This window comes from Primulina eburnea, chromosome 14 (genome assembly GCF_022965805.1).
Source record: "Primulina eburnea isolate SZY01 chromosome 14, ASM2296580v1, whole genome shotgun sequence".
In the NCBI taxonomy this organism is placed as follows: domain Eukaryota; kingdom Viridiplantae; phylum Streptophyta; class Magnoliopsida; order Lamiales; family Gesneriaceae; genus Primulina; species Primulina eburnea.
In genome coordinates, this window is record NC_133114.1 from 3107011 (window position 1) to 3127130 (window position 20120).

At 32.2% G+C, this 20120-nt stretch overlaps 2 protein-coding genes across 6 annotated transcripts; both read left to right on the top strand.

Annotated features, from left to right (window-relative positions):
- The first annotated feature begins 684 nt into the window (after positions 1 to 684).
- LOC140813099 (mitotic checkpoint protein BUB3.1) lies at positions 685 to 3920 on the top strand. Its single transcript, XM_073171533.1, has 9 exons — positions 685 to 957; positions 1053 to 1183; positions 1437 to 1519; positions 2095 to 2361; positions 2570 to 2645; positions 2837 to 2917; positions 3263 to 3341; positions 3440 to 3540; positions 3637 to 3920. Exons 1-9 carry the CDS (start codon positions 838 to 840, stop codon positions 3722 to 3724), a joined length of 1026 nt encoding a protein of 341 aa, XP_073027634.1. The 5' UTR covers positions 685 to 837; the 3' UTR covers positions 3725 to 3920.
- Positions 3921 to 10292: 6372 nt separating this feature from the next.
- LOC140811779 (phototropic-responsive NPH3 family protein NPY2-like) lies at positions 10293 to 15775 on the top strand. 5 transcript variants are annotated; one of them, XM_073169847.1, is made up of 5 exons: positions 10293 to 10698; positions 12051 to 12287; positions 13069 to 13138; positions 13244 to 14422; positions 14929 to 15775. In XM_073169847.1, the coding sequence occupies exons 2-5, from the start codon at positions 12226 to 12228 to the stop codon at positions 15496 to 15498; spliced, it is 1881 nt and encodes a 626-aa protein (XP_073025948.1). In that variant the 5' UTR covers positions 10293 to 10698; positions 12051 to 12225; the 3' UTR covers positions 15499 to 15775. The 5 variants fall into 5 exon arrangements, with proteins under 5 accessions (XP_073025948.1, XP_073025947.1, XP_073025949.1 ...); XM_073169846.1 differs by having other exon boundaries at positions 12101 to 12287; XM_073169848.1 differs by lacking the exon at positions 10293 to 10698 and adding an exon at positions 10750 to 10788 and having other exon boundaries at positions 12101 to 12287.
- Positions 15776 to 20120: the final 4345 nt, after the last annotated feature.

The window sequence follows — 20120 nt, forward strand, 5'->3', positions numbered from 1 at the left end:
GTCGATTATGATACGAGATTTGTTGTTTTCAATGGTGTGATTGTTAAACAATGTCGGTATCGATTAACCTGGGCTCGAAATGTGACAATAACACTTGAATCTGCGACGAAGAGGAAATAAAGTAGGGTTTTGGTGGAATGCGACTCCACTTACGTTGTTGCGCTACTTAGAGATAAATCACCTAAAGTTCTTTGGACTCATAGAGTCGTTTGCTCAATGTCCTTAAACTCAAAAATTAAGAATTTTATTAATTTCAAAAATTAATAAAATTTCAAGGCTTTTTAAATTTCAAAAATTAAGAATTTTATTAATTTCAGAAATTAATAAATTTCAAGGCTTTTTAAATTTCAAAAATTAATTTTTGAAAATTAATCATAGCATTGTTGAAAATTAATTTTTATAACTCTATAGCATACTCTCGCTTTTTAAATTTCAAAAATTAATCATTTTCATTTATTAAATTAATTAATTTTCTAGATAAGCAAAAACTTGTGTGAGACGGTCTCACGGGTCGAATTTGTGAGACGGATCTCTTATTTGAGTTATCCATGAAAAAGTATAATTTTTTATGCTAAAAGTATTATTTTTTATTCGCAGATTAGTATCCATGAGACGATATCACATTGAGACGGTCTCTTCTAGATTTTTTTAAAGGTGTATTACTAAATTTTATGCAATTCCAGGCTCCTAGGATTAAACAATTAAACGGAAACAGACTATAAAGCAAAGTATAAATTGGTTCAACAGTTAGAAATTTGAATTTGAATTCGTGAATTGTTTCAAAATCCCTAATCTGCGAATCCGCAATATCTCTCTCCCTAGTGATCGTGGATCATCATGACGGCGGCACAGCCACCATCGACCGGCCGCGAACTTGAAAACCCTCCGACGGACGGCATTTCCAATCTGCGTTTCTCCAACCACAGTGACCACCTCCTCGTTTCGTCATGGGACAAGGTTTTATTTAGCGGTTCCTCGTCACTTAACTTTCGATATTTTTTTGCTATAAATGCTGGTTTTATATATTTTATAGATTTTATGTGGGTTGTCAGAGTGTTCGATTGTACGATGCGAGCGCCAATGCTCTGAGAGGAGAGTTTATGCACGGAGGTCCGGTGCTTGATTGTTGTTTCCATGATGATACATCTGGGTTCAGTGCTTGTGCAGATTTTACTGTTAGAAGGTGATTTCAGTTCTGATTTTTCAATTATTGACCTTTTGGAGATAATAGACAAGTTTGATTTGGTCAAGTATCATTTGGCTTGTAGAAGCCTGCTTTGTATTTAATCTAATTACATCTGATGAATTTTTTGGCATGGCTTGACTTTGAGCTCCAAGAATGCTGAACTTGTTCTGCTTGATTTTACTATCTATGTATTTATTAGCCTTGTTTTGTGATTCAACGATGCTTATAGAGACTGCTTTTTATGCTCCAGGCTTGTATTCAACTACAACAGGGAGGATATTTTAGGGAGGCACGAAGCTCATGTTCGCTGTGTTGAGTATTCTTATGCAACTGGTTGGTCTTCCAATAATTTGTTCATTGCTACTATGCGTAGAACTTCCTTTATAGCTCCAATAGAATTTCCTAGACTTTTTTTGGACTATTTTTGATAGCTTGAAATATTGTTATATCAGGAAAACTCTGCCGAGTAAGCTCCCTGGTCTCGTTGCTTTATACTAGGCAGTACTTTAATATCATATCTTTAAGTGAATGTACCCTCATGTTCCTCTCTTTGTTAAAAAAAATTTAACTTGATCGAAAAAGATGTAAGCAGAAAAGACTTGACATTACATTAAAATATTTTTCCTTTACAAATATCATGTTTCGAGTTTGCTTCATTCGACCTGTTCAAAACTCTTAACAATCACCATAGTAGTTTTGCTTATGAACTGTCCTTTTCAGCAGTAAAAGATTTTCCTCCCAGATTTTTCAGCGTGAATTTGGTATTTCTAGTTAGATGTATGCAACATTTTCTTGTGATAGGGTACTTGACTGTAGTATTATTTCCACATTACTGTGATCCAGTGTGCCACATACTTAGAGATATTTTTTGTTCATTATCCATAAATATTACTTTGAAATTATTCTAGGCCAAGTTATCACTGGTAGTTGGGACAAAACCTTAAAGTGTTGGGACCCTCGAGGTGCAAGTGGTCAAGAACACACTCTTGTGGGTACATACTCTCAACCTGAGCGTGTTTATTCTATATCGCTTGTTGGCAATCGATTGGTTGTTGCAACTGCTGGAAGACATGTAAATGTCTATGATCTTCGAAACATGTCTCAACCTGAGCAGCGAAGGGAATCTTCTTTGAAATATCAAACAAGATGTGTTCAGTGCTATCCCAATGGAACAGGTGCTGTTCTCATCTTACTGTATTTTGCGGTGATGTTGTCTAAAGTTTCTCTTTATTTTCTTTCAGACTAGCTTGTTTCATAATAGTCTTGGAACCTCTTTCCTAGGGATTACATGAGATCTCGCCATAATATGCAAATATTCGACTACGGTCATTGTTTTTGTCATATGTGTACTTTCTGATTCTCACTGAAACTTTAAATTTGCAGGTTATGCTCTTAGCTCTGTTGAAGGTCGAGTTGCAATGGAGTTTTTCGATCTCTCTGAGGCTGGTCAATCCAAAAAGTATGTATCATCTTGCACTATTTAGGCCGGCTTAGATCTTTTTTCTGGTTATAAGTAGATTTTCAAAACAACGAAGACGGTGTAGTAGAATGTGTTTGATCTCCAACATTCCTTTATAATCAGAATCTGTAAGGTGTTTTATTGCTTCTTTGCAAAGAGTAGGTCCCCTTTGTTGATGGTCTGTATTCCAGGTATGCATTTAAATGCCATCGGAAATCAGAAGCAGGAAGGGATATTGTCTACCCTGTGAATGCCATTGCATTCCACCCAATGTAAGTTATCCTGCAGTTGATCTTTGTTCTTTTTGTTTCACTGTCTTCGGATCTGAGCTATCAAGTTTACTCAATTGGTCTTATATTACATGCTAATTAAAGAAATTGCTGTGCGCACAAGAATTAAACGTTTCTGTACTGTTAGACGCTAAAGCATTCTTGGATCATCATGATCAACAATCCTTATGAGATGGTTGGACTATCAAATCGAATTATTTGTCACAATACTCGGAAAAAGTGGTTTGAGTTAGTTAATTGCATAACTGGGATCAATGATGATATTGTTTTGTTCTGCTGCTAAATACTACTTTCCCCTTATTTCTTATTCCAACATTTAAACTGTAGCTATGGCACTTTTGCAACTGGAGGTTGTGATGGTTATGTCAATGTTTGGGATGGAAACAACAAAAAGAGGTTGTATCAGGTAAGAACACGATCACACCTAGTTTTTATAGCCTTCGTCTTGTTGCAATGCTACATGGAGATTGATTCTATATTTGTTGCTTCCTGTTTGATATGAAGTACACGAAGTACCCAACAAGCATTGCAGCTTTGTCCTTTAACAGAGATGGAAGACTCCTAGCTGTTGCATCTAGTTATACCTATGAAGAGGGAGAAAAACTGTAAGACTAACTGATGATGTTTAGGCCTCGTTTTCTGTCTGTCTGTTTCTTGATCCTAACATGCTTCTCATATCTTTAATTCATATTGTTTTGCAGCCATGAACCCGACGCTATATTTGTCCGCAGTGTGAATGAAGTAGAAGTTAAACCAAAGCCAAAAATGCTTCCCAGTCCTGCTGCGTGAGTGAATCAAGATTCGCTAGTTCAATGATATTTTTGAACAAGTTTGTATTTGTGGCGATTTCAGCAAACGATCTCTGCTTTTAATCATATTCTTATTGATTATTTCTGAACGATGAGTTGGATTTGCGTTGAAATATTTTGAATGTGCTCTGTTACATTTAATATTTTCGTGCAATATGATGCTACTGTTAGCCTTATCTTCAATCGACATTCAAGACCTTTTTGTGTCCTTTACATGCTCTGTAAAAATTCGACTTTTTTATTAGGTAAATCCCACTATACAATGAAGTTAAATAAAAAACATCGAAAATTACATCCAACCAATATACTTCAGTACTAAACATTCGAAGAAAATAAATCAGAGAAGAATGAAAAAACCGGCTTCCACAATCAGACATAAAATCAGCTGAAGTATGAGCCGTTTTGTCCGTTGATCTACGAGCAAAAACAAACGCAAAAATAGTTCCGAAGCTAAGAACCTAAATACTCTAAAATAAAACTCATTCCAGAAATATCAGGACAATCCTTCTCCATTTTTTTTTCTTGAAAAAAAGAAGAAAAAGAGTTGGCTTGTTATTTTTTTCATTTGAATTGCAATAATGGGATCGACCATTGGAATCTGCTGTTTGTGATATTGAACTCATGTCTTCGATGGGTTGTTATTCACTGGGTTGTGCTGTGATTTGGAACTTGTTGCTGGATTTAGTTGTCACCGTTTATGGAACATTAGTTGGCCTGTTAGGTTGTCTTTTTACCATCAGTGCTACATCACTGCCACGTCAAAAGTTAAAAACCTCATTATTTTTAAACTTTTCCACCCCAATCATAAACCCCAAAACACAATTTTTGTAGACCTCACTATCAAATCACACATTCATCTACTCATTTTAATTTACTATCTTTATTTTTTACTTTCACTGACTAAATATATATTTGTACTAATCAATTTAGTTTTATATGCCTATTTATAGCCAAAAATGGAATAATTATTATTTTTATTAATTTTTGAATGAAATAAAAAAAATTATGAAAAAAAAAGAATCAAAATGCATGCAAAAAGGAATGAACAATTATATCAGTTTGTGTGGGCTATATATCAAACTAAAAAAATAAAAAAAAAAACAAAAACAAAAATTTGGCACAACTTTTTGTATTGCGGTGGGACCCACACAATAAACATGGTTTAAAACCATAGACCATGTTTATCCTATAAACCTTGAACCTACAATTTTCAATGCAATGTTTTTTGTTTGGTAAGGTTTATTTTATAAACCTCATGCCATGAATCTCTCGTTGGAGGTGCTCTTAGGAGCTCTTATGAATCTGAAATTTTGATGGAACAAGAAATTTTTGATCTTATAACTTAATCCATAATAACTTCAGCACTGAATCCACAAACATCTGCGAGGTCCATAATACTGTGATCCATCGAAAGTTCGATTATTTCTTAACAAACTCCACATCATTGGATCATCCCTCGTTTCTCCATTCCTTAAACTTAAAAATAGTGATGCTATCAATATACCATCAGTTTATTATCAGTATATATATCATTACTTTTTATCATCTTACCTTACAAGTCAAGCTCAGAAATAATTTTGAGAATGGATTAAAAAAATGCATTCGATAGTTATAAAAAAAATAATAGTAATATATTCACCACCCGAAACCTCGAAACAAACCCCGGCAAAAACTTGTGTGAAACGGTCTCATGGGTTGTATTTGTGTGACTGATCTCTTATTTGGATCATCAATGAAAAAGTTTATTTTTTATGTTAAGAGTATTATTTTTTATTGTGAATATAGATAAGGTTGACCTGTCACACGATTAAAATTCGTGAGACGATCTCACATGAGACTCAGTCCCCCTCCTCCCATTGTCCAATTCCATAAAAGGGTTATAAGATAACGTTGGAAAACGATGTCTCAAATATGTAAAATAATTTTTTATGCCCTTTTTCATATACGAGTTGATCAAGGTTTGTTTGGGAGAGGCATACAACAATCAAGGCTCGATTTTATATTAAAACAAATAACAATTTACGAGGCAGTTGGCTACGATTGATTGAGGTACAAGCAAATATTATGATTTTTTTCCTTTCTTTTTTTCTAATTTTTTTTTTTAAAATTAATTGCTGCAGCTGACCATCAGAGTAGGCTGTTGCACAGCTCAAAGTCTAACTAGCCTTTTTCATTAATGCCTTCTGAACCCTATTCCTTATATATTTTAACTGATAATTTTGATATCTAATAATTGAACGTCACTTCATCGACATTCATATAAACGTATGTAGTGAGTATAGATCATATAAAAAATCTTAACGGAGAAACTGGACTCTGAGTTATAGGAAGAAATTTAAGGATACACATTACTTTCTTACAATGTTTTAACTAGGGGTGTTGTACTGTATCTTATCGTATCGAAAATCATATATCGTATCAAAAATTACGGTATAAAAAAATTCATACCAATATCGTATCGAAATTTTTGATGCATGTAACTAGTATACCGAAATTGTATGGTATACCGAGATTTCGGTACAATATCGGTATATACGGTTTTATACCGAAAAAAACCTTATATTTTAAAAATTTTAAAAATTTATTGTTTTAAAATATTATATATTTTGAAATTTTTGTATATTTTTTCGGTATTTCGGTATTCCGGTATATACCGAAATTTTCAAATTGTATATCGTTACTGTACCGAAAAATTCGGTATTGTTGCCGTACTACAGAAATTTTCGGTATACCGAAAAATTCGGTAAATTCGACGATTTTTCTGTACAATAATCTCGATATAACGAAAATTCGATATTTTTTCTCACCCTTAGTTTTAACATTTCATACACATGAATATTTTAATTTTCTTTTTCTAATTTATATCAAAGCCAGACTATTGGAATTAAATTTTTTTTTTACCCATATCAAATTATTAAAAGAGTGTTTACAACATCTATAAAAAAAGGGAAATGATTATATAAATTTATTAAAAAAATACATAAATCAATTTTTTTAGGGATTGAAAACGATATCTGAACCGACAGTTAAATGGAATCAAATTCTCCCTGTTGAAATCGACCGTAGTTTGCTATTTTGACACGTGGCACAGTGTTTAAGTGGTGATTTAAGACATTTTTTAATGCTAATTAACGTAATTAATCATGTGAAATATGTGGCTGCAGGGAAAACCACATAGTCTACTTCCATAAAATCAAAGATACCCAAGAAAATTTTAAAAATTCATGGGTTAGTGGGGGTACTACCCCACCCCCTCGATTTTTTTATTTAACAGAATATTAAAATAGAAATGAAAAAAAAAAAGTGAAATAAAAACAAAAAAAAATATTTTATTTTTTGGTTTATTGTTTCGAATCTCAAATTCTAAATTAGAATAAAAAGATTTCAAATCTCGAGTCCTATTTATTTTCTTGTCTCTCTTACAAGACAATCTAACTCAATAATTTTTTAAAAATAAAATTGTATTTTATCTTTTAAATATGTTTTATGATGAATTTTGGCAAAAACTTCTGTGAGACGGTCTCACGGATCGTATTTTGTGAGATAGATCTCTTATTTAGATCATCAATAAAAAAATACTATTTTTTATGCTAAAAGTATTACTTTTTATTGTGAATATCAGTTGAGTTGACTCGTCTCACAGATAAAGATTCGCGAGAGCGTCTCACATAAATATATATATATAAAAAATTTCATTGAAATATTACGAAAATTAGCGAAAATGTGCTATGTACCCATTATGAATAATTTTATATATAATGGTTTCAGAAATCTAAGTTTAAATTAAAAAAAATTAATAAATTTCGAATTTCGACGTACACTTTGCCCATAAATACCTATCCACTGTGTAGCCATGTGAATTTATTTGTCCCTATGAATTTAAATTTTGCAGTCTTCAACGCTATAAATTAGCACAATTATTGAGCTATAAATTCAAGAAAACTAATTTTTTTAATTTTATTTTTAGGCTAAAACTGCATTTGCCACAAGTTTTGGGGCAGTTTGTGCACAAATGTAGGGGGGAGTAGATGCCAATTTCAATTTTTAGGGGTATAATTTGCAAATAAAACAAATTGTGATGGGATGGCTATTCAAATTTATCGAGTATCCAGTGACCAACAAAGGTTCGTATTGAATTCAAATTCCTACCTAAACTTGTAAGAATTTATCCAACCAACGTATCTTATTATTTTAAATTGATATCATCATGTGTACCTAAGTCTTAACTTGGTGTTTAATAATATATGGATTTAAGTGTATGTGTCGATAAGTCGATATCCGTTCGAATGTATTTTGTTTTATATCGGACATAAAAAATTTCTATGATGTGTAGAGCAATCGAAACATAATGCTTAAATCAGTTATTTAAAAAATTTGAGTCACATCTTTACCATATATCAACTATAATTTTTGGTTAGTTACAAATGTTTGATCCTAAAATTTTATAAAAAGCTACAAACGATTATATGTCATTCAAATATTTGAAATTGTACTAATCAAACATTAATTTTAGAATACTCTATCGGTTATGTCATGTTCTCAACTTTTTGTTTTCGATTTAAAATTTGTTGTATAATACTTTTAGTACCCGTTATTTTTTTAAATATAATATAACGTGTATGCTGGGTGCAATAATTGTCTCGGTTTGGTAGAACGATCGAACTGTAGTGCTTGAGCTGTTGTGCGGTTCAAAAGATTTGAGTTGCACCATTACCACCAGCTATAGCTTTTGGTAAAGCGACAACGCTCGATCCTACAATTAGTATCATATTCAATGTCACATATTCGATTCTCATTGATTGCAAAGAGTACAATTATTGGGAGATAGATTGTTAGATGCAATAATCGTCCTAGTTTGTTAAAGTGATTGAACCGTGATGCTTGAACTGTTGTGCGGTTAAAAAGATTTGAGTTGTATCATTAACATCAATTATAGTTTTTAATAAAACGATAAACAATCGATCCTACAATGTATCGATAGGAAGAAATTGTATGTGACAACTAGATAAAGAACTTGGGTGCAACAATATTTTGTATAGTTTCCAATCACTATCATACTGCTTCATGTAAATAATTATCATATTATCTTTATTATGAATAATATATATAATATGTCGTTTTCACAAAAATTATATACATATATATATATATGTGTGTTTTTTAATATTAATAATAGCACAGTTCATCTTTTAAACCACGTCATTATCCAAATATCAAATCTTGAATTATCTTTTGCTAAAAAAAATTAATAAAAGATGCAAATAATATTTCAATCGTCACCTATTTTCGGGGGAAAAAATGTCTGGATTGCATGGAAGTGTCAGCATGTGGTGGGTCAAAGTTGGACAGTTTTTGGGACATATTTACAGACAAGTTTTATAATATTATTTATCTATTTTTAAAATATTACTGAATGACCTTTTCATGTCTTTGTTTTTGAGGGTTTTACATATATATATTTATAAAATGATTGACTTGATTTATATTTAAAATAAAAGTAATAATTTTGATATAAAAATTCATATATTTTAATGAATCATATCAAATATTATATTTGTTTCAAAAATTAATTTCTCTTAATAATTAATAATTTTCAACAGCATGTGGATGAAGATGAATCCGTTGACTAACTTGAGTGAAAATCCAATTAATCCAATATTTTTTATTTAGAAAAATGCATGATTATAATCAACAGTATTTTGCATGGATGTTCCCACTGTTTAAAAATAAGAATGATATTAGGACAAAAATATGACGAATTATTTCTGAAGAAATGCCACTAACTGTACAGATTCTGAAGTAGAAATAATACTATATATTGGAACTTTTAATTTATCCGGCGCAACTTGTGCTGGCCTATATATATATATAATATGATTGTCACCCATTCAAATCTAGTTATCTTCTTTAAAATATATTAATTGTATCGATTAATATATGTAAAGACTAGTCTTTTGTGGGACGGTTTTACGAATCTTTATCTGCGAGACAGGTCAACTCTACCGAATCTTTATCTGCGAGACAGATCAACTCTACGGATGATCAAAATAAGAGATGTATCACAAAATACGACCTGTGAGACCGTCTCACACAAATTTTTGCCTATATACAAATTGATTTCCATTGGAGTTTATAAATGTATTTTTGACTGGGAAACATATCCGAACTCAAATTGGCTCGAATTTTCTTTCAGGCTTATAGTTCTCAAATTGTTGAGTTTAAAAATTTATATAAAGTTTAGCTCAAAGTACGTATTTCAAATTACATGAAACGTGACAATTATAAAACATGTCGTTTGTTGAGTTTCGAACTCGAAATTTAACTTAAAATATAAAAGTTTGGTATTAGATGAACTACAAATCACATAAACTACAAGATATGACTGGATTTGTGCACCGAATCTTTTTTGTTTATTAACTTTAAGCTCTCGTTTTCACCTTAGTTGCTTTTGCGAACTTTGGACATAAACTACAAGATCGGATTGGATTTGAGTACCGAATCTTTTTTATTTATTCACGTTAAGTTTTCATTTTCACCATAATTGCTTTTGCGAACTTCCACAGTTCATTAAAAGAGAGGGGAGGTAACGGACCAATTCATTACTCAACTTTAAAGAAGAGAGGGAGCAAGAAAGCTGCGTGTCAGCGAAGCGTGCTTCACGTAGCAAATAATCTTGTCTTGATATCAACCAACTGATTAAAAACAATTTCCTTTTCTAAGTACGCGGAGCTCAAGAGAAAAAGGGTTTTGCCCCACTTTGTTGTGAAATCTCCAGCCAAAAAATCTTCTAGAGAAAGACAGGAGAACATATTCTAGTCATTATTCCACTAGTTCTCGTTGAAAGATTCCAAGATTCGAAGCGTTTTTTTCACTTTAATCCAAGTTTTTGGTGTGGAGAAGGAAAAGGAAGAATCTTGGAAGGAAAACGTGGTATTGCTTGTTCTAGATAAACAGGTGAGAACAGAGAATTTGAGCGAGTGTTTTGTTTTGCAGTGTGTTAGACAGTAATTCCCTTTTTTTATTTCTCTATTTGTTGGTACTGGTGTAAGTTCATCCTCTCTCTGCATATAGTTTATAACTATGCATGCGGGGTTTAATATTTTTTTGTTCTAGTTTTGGGTGTTGCATGATTCTGTAAGAAATAAACTTTGATATTTCCCCCACATTTTTTGAGTTGGTCTGTGTGTATTTGAGGTGGGTTTCTTGTAATTCTGCAAGCCGTGGTGACTGGTAAGATCTTGAGTGAAAATTTCATTTTTTTTCCCATTTTAGTTGCTTTGCTTTTAAATGGTTTGTGCAGCACATGTATGCAAATGGGTTAGTGTTCTTATTTTAATCAGTCCACAGATTGCTAGTGGTTTCCATGAAATGATTCCTTTGTGTTCCTCAGATTTTGTTGGTCTCTTTGTTTGACTGTTCTTTAATGAGCTTGCACTATAAGTCTTGCAATTCAGGAACATGTATATTGCGCGATCTTCTCATTTACTTTTACAGCCTTGGCCAAACTACCAGTAGTGATTCTTGTTGTCTATTATTTTGTGGTTTTTTTGGTTGATACCGAGGCGCTGTTTTTCTTTTATGTTCTTTTTAGTCACAAGCTGCAAAAATGTTGAATATTATTTATGTACTAATGATTTTTTTGTAGAAAGTTAGGGACTTGAAACTTTTAAGGGTAATGGGGACCTTTTTTGTGGTGGAATGAATCTTTAGGTAACATGTTCAGCGTAAAAGAACACGAATAAAGAAATAGATAATGTATAATAAAGAAAGATGGTAGAGTGAGAAAGAAAGATTAAAAAACAGAGGAGGTGGTGGAGTAGATTCAGCGGTGAACGAGTAGGGGGGACAGTTGTCCAGAAAAATTCTATTTTTATCTGCAAGTTTTTCAGGAGAAACATCAAATTCTACAACCCCTAAAATGCACAAAATCGACCCCCTAAACTAAATTCTCGAGTCTGCCTGGAGCTGGTAGCAGATCCCTAAAATTTTTGAAGAATAATTTAGTACGAAAATAAGTTGGCAATGTCTCCATGGCTGACTAGGTAAGCCCGGAGTCCATGGACTTTGCCACCAACCAAGGGAACAACCTCTTCTTAGGCTCTCTTCCCATTCAAGTGGAATTATTTCTTTAAAACCTCAAAAGGAATCATTGTAATCCCCATATTATATTCTTTCTATGCGAGTTGATCTTTATGTTGGTTGCTGTCAAGATTCGGTCGAACTAGGCTAACGTAGAAGATTTCCACTACTCTGAGATCCCATTACTGTCCTCTTGAAGTTCAAGAAATTGGTTGTTAAATTTTCAGGCATTTGGTTCCACACTCAGACCCCATTCGCCTATTTTTGCTGTTTCCAGGACAAGTTTCTTGATCTGGGACAACAGAGAGATTGAAGGTTGATTCAGGGTAGTGAATATGTAGTGTTCAGATGAGTAGAGTTGAAGCATATTTTTGAAGAGAGACAACTCTTTGAGTTGGCAAGATGAAGTTTATGAAGCTTGGATCAAAACCTGATTCCTTTCAGACTGATGGGAACGGCATAAGGTGATTTTTTAAACCATTTTAAACTGAGTAATGTTAGCAATTGTTTTGACTGATTCTGAATTGATTCGCTTCAACTTCTTGCCTAAATTTTCTATAAATTTGTTGTTTAATGTCCTTTTCTTTATGGTTTCAGATAGACACACCTTTGCACCCCCGTATGTGTAATGCATTGTTTAATTTGTTTTTCCTTTTTACAAGGAGATTGTCTGTACTAATTGTGGATCCAAGAATGCGGGTGGGGGGAAAGGCAGTGAGAGGGAGGCAGTGTCAGGCATTTTGGGGGGATGGAGCTTGAAAAAATTAGAGATATAATGTATAAAAACTAAAATTTTGATCGGTTGAGGGGGCATTCGTACCTTGCTCACTGTTTGGTTCACCGCCCCTGCTGTCGTCGCAATTTTAAATTTTCTCGAGTTTGCATATGGTTTTCCACTAGATGTGAAGTCATTATTTTCTGTTGAAGTAATGTTTCCGAAGAGAGTGCTTATGCGGACTAATGATTCTTCCCCTATACATCCTGGCCTGATTAGTTTTTCATGAAGTAGTACCGGAAAATTTGATCTCTTTTTTTGATTTTATGTTGAAACATTGCTCTTCTTCATTTGTCGGTTGGGAAACTTACCAGTCCTGGTGTCAATATTTCTGACGACGATCCACCTTGGTTTATATGTTTTGATAGTTTATATGTACTGATTGTTTTGTTTCTCCTGAACTAATCAACGAGATCTGATCCCCTCGTATATTTACTGCTCAAAAGTGACTGATAGAATTTCATCCGCAGATACGTGGCCACGGAGTTGGCAACAGATATTGTTGTTCATGTAGGTGACACAAAGTTCTATTTACACAAGGTAATGGCCATCTTACCATTTCTTTAACACCCATTTTCTGTAGATCAATCCAAACCCCTTTGTTTGCAATATCAACTTTAACTTGCTTTTATTTTTATTCTGCAGTTCCCCCTTGTCTCAAAAAGTGGACGCTTACAGAAGTTAGTTTCGTCAGCCAGTGAAGGAAATGGAGATGAAGTGCACATACAAGATATTCCGGGTGGATCAAGTGCTTTTGAAATATGTGCCAAGTTCTGTTATGGAATGACTGTTACTCTAAATGCTTACAACGTTGTCGCAGCACGATGTGCAGCCGAGTTTCTCGAAATGCACGAGACCATAGACAAAGGTAACCTCATATACAAGGTCGATATTTTTCTTACATCCAGCATCTATAGAAGCTGGAAGGACTCAATTATCGTTCTTCAAACCACAAAATCACTGCTTCCGATTTCGGAGGAATTGAAGTTAACGAGCCATTGCATAGATGCGGTTGCTTCAAAGGCATCACTTGATGTTTCCAAGGTGGACTTTTCCTACACGTATAATAACCAGAAAAAGAATCCTGAGGAAAATGGGGATGGTTTAGCCTTAAATGGTGTTAGAACCAGAATGGTACCTGATGATTGGTGGGTCGAAGACCTGTGCGAACTTGAAATAGATTTATTCAAACGGGTTATTGTCAGTATAAAAAATAAAGGAATAGTATGGAATGAAGTAGTTGGAGAAGCTTTAAAAGCATATGCTTATCGGAAGTTTCCTCCCTCCGGAAAGGGTGTAATTCAACAAAATGACGTCTCCAACTTACGATCCGTATTGGATACCATTGTTTGGCTCTTGCCCAGTGAAAAAGGTTCTGTATCTTGTAGTTTCTTGCTGAAGTTATTGAAAGCGGCCATCTCGGTTGACTCGGGAGAAACTGTAAGCATGGAGCTTATAAAAAGAATAGGGCAGCAATTGGAGGAGGCTTCAGTTAATGATATATTGATACGAGCCCATGAAAGAGAATCAATTATTTATGACATATCGATTGTCAAGAAAATACTCGAAGAATTTATTACACAAGATCGGCATGCCGAACCTGAAACAGAAAATGGCAATGAAATTCATGAGATCAGAAAGCCAGGAATCTTATCTGAAGCATCGAAACTTATGGTTGCAAAGCTAGTCGACGGCTACCTAGCAGAGATCGCAAAGGACCCAAATCTACCTATGCCAACGTTCATTAGCGTCGCAGAAATGGTCTCTAGTTTCTCACGTCCGGCACACGACGGTCTGTATCGTGCCATTGATACATATCTCAAGGTAAAATCCCTCTTTCAACTGTGCATGGAGTTAGTTTTGAGAAATGCCACCTAGCAACGGATAGCATTTTATTTTTATCATTACCCTTAACAAGATTGTGAATAAATCAAACGTAACAAAAATGAGTATTTTTGTTATATTCAAGCACATCTCAATTTTTTTAGCCAAATCAAAGCTAGATTTGAAGATTGAATGTCGAGAACTAGTTCAAGTTTCGCTTGACGCGGAGTTCGGATTCATGTTTAATTTTGAATATACGTGTAAAATCTTTGTAGATATTATTAGCTCACAAACCAGGCCCAAGCTGTCATAAATGATATTTAGTCTTAAATTTGGTTTTAAAATATTTATGTTTGGCTTGAGTTTGATATTTTAAAATATGAACTGAGAACAAAAGTTCATAGAAATTGCATCTTCCCCTTTCATCAGGTCAAACAACTGCCGTCCTGAATGCTCTCTGTTCTCATCTTTTTTATCTGTGTTTATCAACTGATTTTCTTTTGCAGGAGCATCCAGGTATCACCAAAAGTGATCGGAAGCGAATATGCCGGCTCATGGACTGCAAACGACTCACGTCAGATGCGTGCATGCATGCAGTTCAAAACGAGCGACTCCCTTTGCGAGTAGTTGTACAAGTCCTCTTTTTCGAGCAAGTTCGGGCCGCTGCTTCATCGGGCAGCACGACTCCTGATCTTCCAAAAGCCATAAAAGACCTCAACTGTGCCTCTTACGGGAGCTCAAGATCGGTTAATACTAATAACGATGAAGATTGGGACGGTGTTGCCTCAGCAGAAGAACTCAGAGCCTTAAGAGGAGAGCTGGCAGCTTTAAGATTGGGAAATGGAGTGGTAAATGACAGAAACATTGCAGAACATAGGATTAGTAACAGTGACAGGACTGCTGTTAGTAGGGTGAAAGGTTTGCTTATTTCTAAAAAAATACTATCGAAAATTTGGTCGAGAAAAGGGAACGGGGCAGAAAATAGTGGATCGGACTCGTCTGAGAGTCTTGGCTCGAACAATCACGACGATGCGAAGTTTACACCGACGAGGAAAGGGAGGCATTCTGTATCTTAGGATGGGAAAAGTACGTGAAAGATTTGATTTTTGTGGTCTTTTGTATGTTTTTTCCTTCATTTCATTTTAAGGACATCATTTAATTAGCATTGCTACGCAGTCAGATGTGAAGTTATGCTAAATGTCTGGTGTTTTTTTCAAGTCTTGTTTTTCGTCATCTATTTATGTATTGCATACATGTCTCTTGTAGGACCAAATGTGAAATTATAGTTGAATAATGGTTTGACTCAAATTTATTAAATCATTATATTTTTATAGTTTAAATGTTACGTTTTAATTGTTTTTTTTTATCGATAATTCATGTTAAAAAACTATGAATATATGTAAATGAGAATATAATCATCACTTGACGGTCATCGATATGAATAAACAATGGCAAAAACTTGTGTGAGACGGTCTCAAAGATCGTATTTTGTGAAATATATCTTTTATTTGGGTCATCCATGAAAAAATATTATTTTTTATGTTAAAATTATTATTTTTTATTATGAATATAGATAGAGTTGACCCGTCTCACAAATACAGATTCGCGAGATCGTCTCACAAGAGACCTACTCATAAACAAATATAATAATTGGTTTTCTCTGTAATATATTTAAAAATGTATTTTGAAAGTGTGATTAATGAAAATCTTTATGTTACACAAATATATTAAAATCGAGACAAATTAATCAAGGCTATCTTGGAATATTTATGATATACATATATATTTAAATCGAAACATTTAATCAATATTATATCTCGAAATATTTATATTATACACATATCCAACTTGAATCATTAAATTTTGTTTTGAGAATATTATTATATGGTCTCAAAACATTTAATCCATGGCAACTTAAATAATATTTAATAACCTTAACACATTTTCCAAAATATAAATATATTTGTATGATGTTAACGAATGTAATTTTGGCCAAAAAAATGTTATATTTCTATATTTAACATATTTTTTTGTTTATATAAGGTAGAGTATCTGTTGTTTTTGCAAAAAATATTATAACTTATAATTGCTTGTCAAAATGTAATAGATATTTAAGTTTAATAATAACTACATAGATAACAAATCAAATTTGGACAAATTCTTATAGAATGTTTTTGTAAAAAAAAAGTATTAAAATTTGTTATAAGAATGAATATATGTTCGAACAAAAATTCCATATAAAAAAATTTACATTTAAAAAGTGTTTGAACAACTTCCTTTATTATTCTAAAACCGTAAAAAAACATATCTCAACTATTCAGTAAAAACTATTCTTAGATAATTATTTAGTAAAAAAACATTTTTATAATTTTTTTTACAAAAATATTGTTCAATAACATATATACATTAAGTTTTTTCAATTATAAAACACATAAAATATTTTTAGGAGCTAGAATGATATAAATAAAGATATCGAACACATAAAACTTGTGAGACGTATAACACGAGTTTTTGCCCAAAAAAATTAAACAAATTAAATTTGCTATAGTCATCAATCTCTTAACATTATTTGACTCTCAATGCCATGGAAGGACAACAATTTCCCATGAGGCCAAATTAAAATGCTTCGAACATCCCAATTTAAAAATTATAAAATCTTATCCTCAGGCCTAGCTAGTATTTTATGATAATTGCCCTGATGCATCACTTATTCTTACTTTAAAACGAAAAAAAAAAAAATACAATTAAACAAGATTCAAGGGAATCAGAGTTTCCAAAGATTTGGTCCATAACTTACCATAAATATCTTATGTTCGGGACGATGTTTTGAGTTCGAGATTCAATTATAACAAACACCTCCCCGAAAAGGCCAAGATTTGTTAATGTAATTCTGAAATTTTAACTACACATTACTCTTTACAGATAAAGTTATAGACATATCAGCCATGGCTATTATATTGGAATGTACGTATATACAAACAAATTGCATTTAGTTGTATCTAATTGTGGATAAGATTAAGATGTCCATTTGGACTATAATTCCAATGAATCTTTCTTAATCCAGTCTTAATTAGATAATCTTCGTATATAACGTTAATTTTATCTTGTGATTTTTGAACTCGTGTTCACGTGTAGTTTATATATTTTTAAAATAATGTGAAACGAATATTTGCATACAAAACATAATATTAAACGTTTCTTGTTTATTTAAATTTTAATTTAAGGACAAATAGAACAGAAAATTAATTAATTAGGAGATAATCCCGTTTGCTGTAAATGTGTAATTTTTTTTAGTATCGGAGACACCAATTCTAATCCAACGAGCTTGGGACTCATCTGGTTGGCTGACACCACAAATTAAAATCGTTATTTTATGTTTAAAAAAAAATAAAAAAAATTCACCAGATTCTATTGAAAAATATATATTAATTTTTTATTAAAGACGTTTGAAAATAATCATTTTCCTCTTGACTTTTTGCTAAATCTGCCCCCAAAATTTTAAAATAAATATCGATACATTATACAAAATTAAAGTCCCAATATATCCATGTAATTGACAATATAATAACTAATGAGTATGTCTATTATGAGACGATCTCATGAATCTTTATCTGTGAGACGTGTCAACCCTACTGATATTCATAATAAAAAGTAATACTCTTAGCATAAAAGGTAATATTTTTTCATGAATGATCCAAATAAGATATTCGTCTCACAAAATACGACCCGTGAGACTATTTCACACAAGTTTTTCCCATAACTAATACGTTTGATTTGTTGTTTATATTTTCCAAATGAAATCATCCCTTCCAAACTAATATACATATAAATATATGCCCAATTATTAATTAACCACAAATATAAAAAATTATTTGACATATATTTTTTTTAATAAAATGAGCAAGTGTAAGTATGAGTCATGAGCCGTATTTACCCAATTATACATATAAAAGGGCTCTACGAGGCATCGAAAGGGCAAACTGAATTATGAACCATAAAATATTTTTATATTGAAACTAAGTTTTGTTTTGTGAGACGATCTCGTAGATATTTATTAGTGGTATAGATCAATCTTGTTCACATTTATAATAAAAAGCAAGAATTTTGGTGAAAAGATAATGTGTTTTCATTAATGACTCAAATAGAATATTTGTTCTACAAATTGATTTATGAGATTGTCTCACGAGACTTATCGTGTAATTAATTGTCTCACTAGCTCAGCTATAAATTAAAGAGTGGGTCTCATGTGAGACTATCTCACGGATCTTAATCTGTGAGACGAGTCAACTCTATCGATATTCACAATAAAAAGTAATACTCTTAACATAAAAAGTAATACTTTTTCATAGGTGACCCAAATAAGATATCCGGTCTCACACAAATTTTTGCCTAAATTAAATGACAATTCCAATTATAGCACATATTATATCCTTATATCGATGTTTTCTATATCTGCACATTTAATCAACTACTCATGTAATCTTGCGGTGATAATATTAACAATAATTTGACGTTCTGTAGTCAACACAGAAATAACTAATAGATAGACTCGAAATTCTTTTCCCCAAAGTGGAACCTAATTATTAATTAATTCTCCTATACGATTAATTTTTTCCAAATCTTGGAGAAAAAAAAATCACAATTGAATATAGAATACATACATAAACGTGAATATATATATACATACACACATATATATGTGTGTGTGTGTGTATATATGTGAGTGGGTGTGTGGAATAAGAATTAGGAGTAGGTCTCTTGTGAGACGGTCTCACGAATTTTTATCTGTGAAACGCGCAAACCCTACCGATATTCACAATAAAAAATAATATTCTTAGAATAAAAAGTAATATTTTTTTATGGATGACTCAAATAAGATATATGTCTCATAAAATACGACCCGTGAGATCATCTCACACAAGTTTTTGTCAAGAATTAGAATGAATTTTGAAAATCAACATTATCGTGATATAGTGACATAGATCTCTTCCAGGACGCGATATCAATCTCATGTTATAGCAAATATGTCTTACTAATCACCTGCTTTGTAATAAAAAAAAAAAGTTTTTTTTTTTAAAAAAAATGTATTATGGAGAATTTTAAAATAAAAGATATGGGGGCATACACCCTTTCGCGGAAACACGGGGTCCGTTATTGCTCCCAACACCTTTGGAAATCTCTCCCAACTTGAAATTGTAAAATATATTATATTAATTATTATGATTATTTTTATTGATAATCAGAATTTTGTTGGAAAAAATCGATTTTTTTGTGTCCAAAACGTAGTAAAAACTTTAAAATTTTTAATTCAATGTTCAAATAACGTGTTTGGACAATCATATAGCTTATACAATAATAATCATTCATATGACGTTTATGAATATACTTTGAGTTAATAACTCAAATAATATACTTGTCAAGAAACGTGGTACACTACATCACGTATGCTAGTTTCAGTCTCAAACGGCCCTTTATCTTTGTTTTTAGGCGACTGAATCGACTAAGAACAAATTTAAAATATACAATGTTTACAAATGAGTTTTAAGATCAAAAGATGATCTATTTATATTAAAATATAATTAAGGTCTTTATCTATGTTTTTAGAATGATCATAGAGGTAAAGCAAAAAAAAAAAAATCATGAAATATAAATTATATTAAAATAAAAATAGTTTATTACAATTAAATCAATAAATTCG

Excerpts from the sequence above, each read along its gene's own strand:
- LOC140813099 (XM_073171533.1), top strand. The coding sequence starts at position 838 with ATGACGGCGGCACAGCCACCATCGACCGGCCGCGAACTTGAAAACCCT. Across the intron at positions 2,646-2,836 it reads GAGGCTGGTCAATCCAAAAA|GTATGCATTTAAATGCCATC; the intron begins GTATGTATCATC and ends TCTGTATTCCAG. Across the intron at positions 3,342-3,439 it reads ACAAAAAGAGGTTGTATCAG|TACACGAAGTACCCAACAAG; the intron begins GTAAGAACACGA and ends TTTGATATGAAG.
- LOC140811779 (XM_073169847.1), top strand. The coding sequence starts at position 12,226 with ATGAAGTTTATGAAGCTTGGATCAAAACCTGATTCCTTTCAGACTGAT. Across the intron at positions 13,139-13,243 it reads CAAAGTTCTATTTACACAAG|TTCCCCCTTGTCTCAAAAAG; the intron begins GTAATGGCCATC and ends TTTATTCTGCAG. Across the intron at positions 14,423-14,928 it reads CCATTGATACATATCTCAAG|GAGCATCCAGGTATCACCAA; the intron begins GTAAAATCCCTC and ends TTTCTTTTGCAG.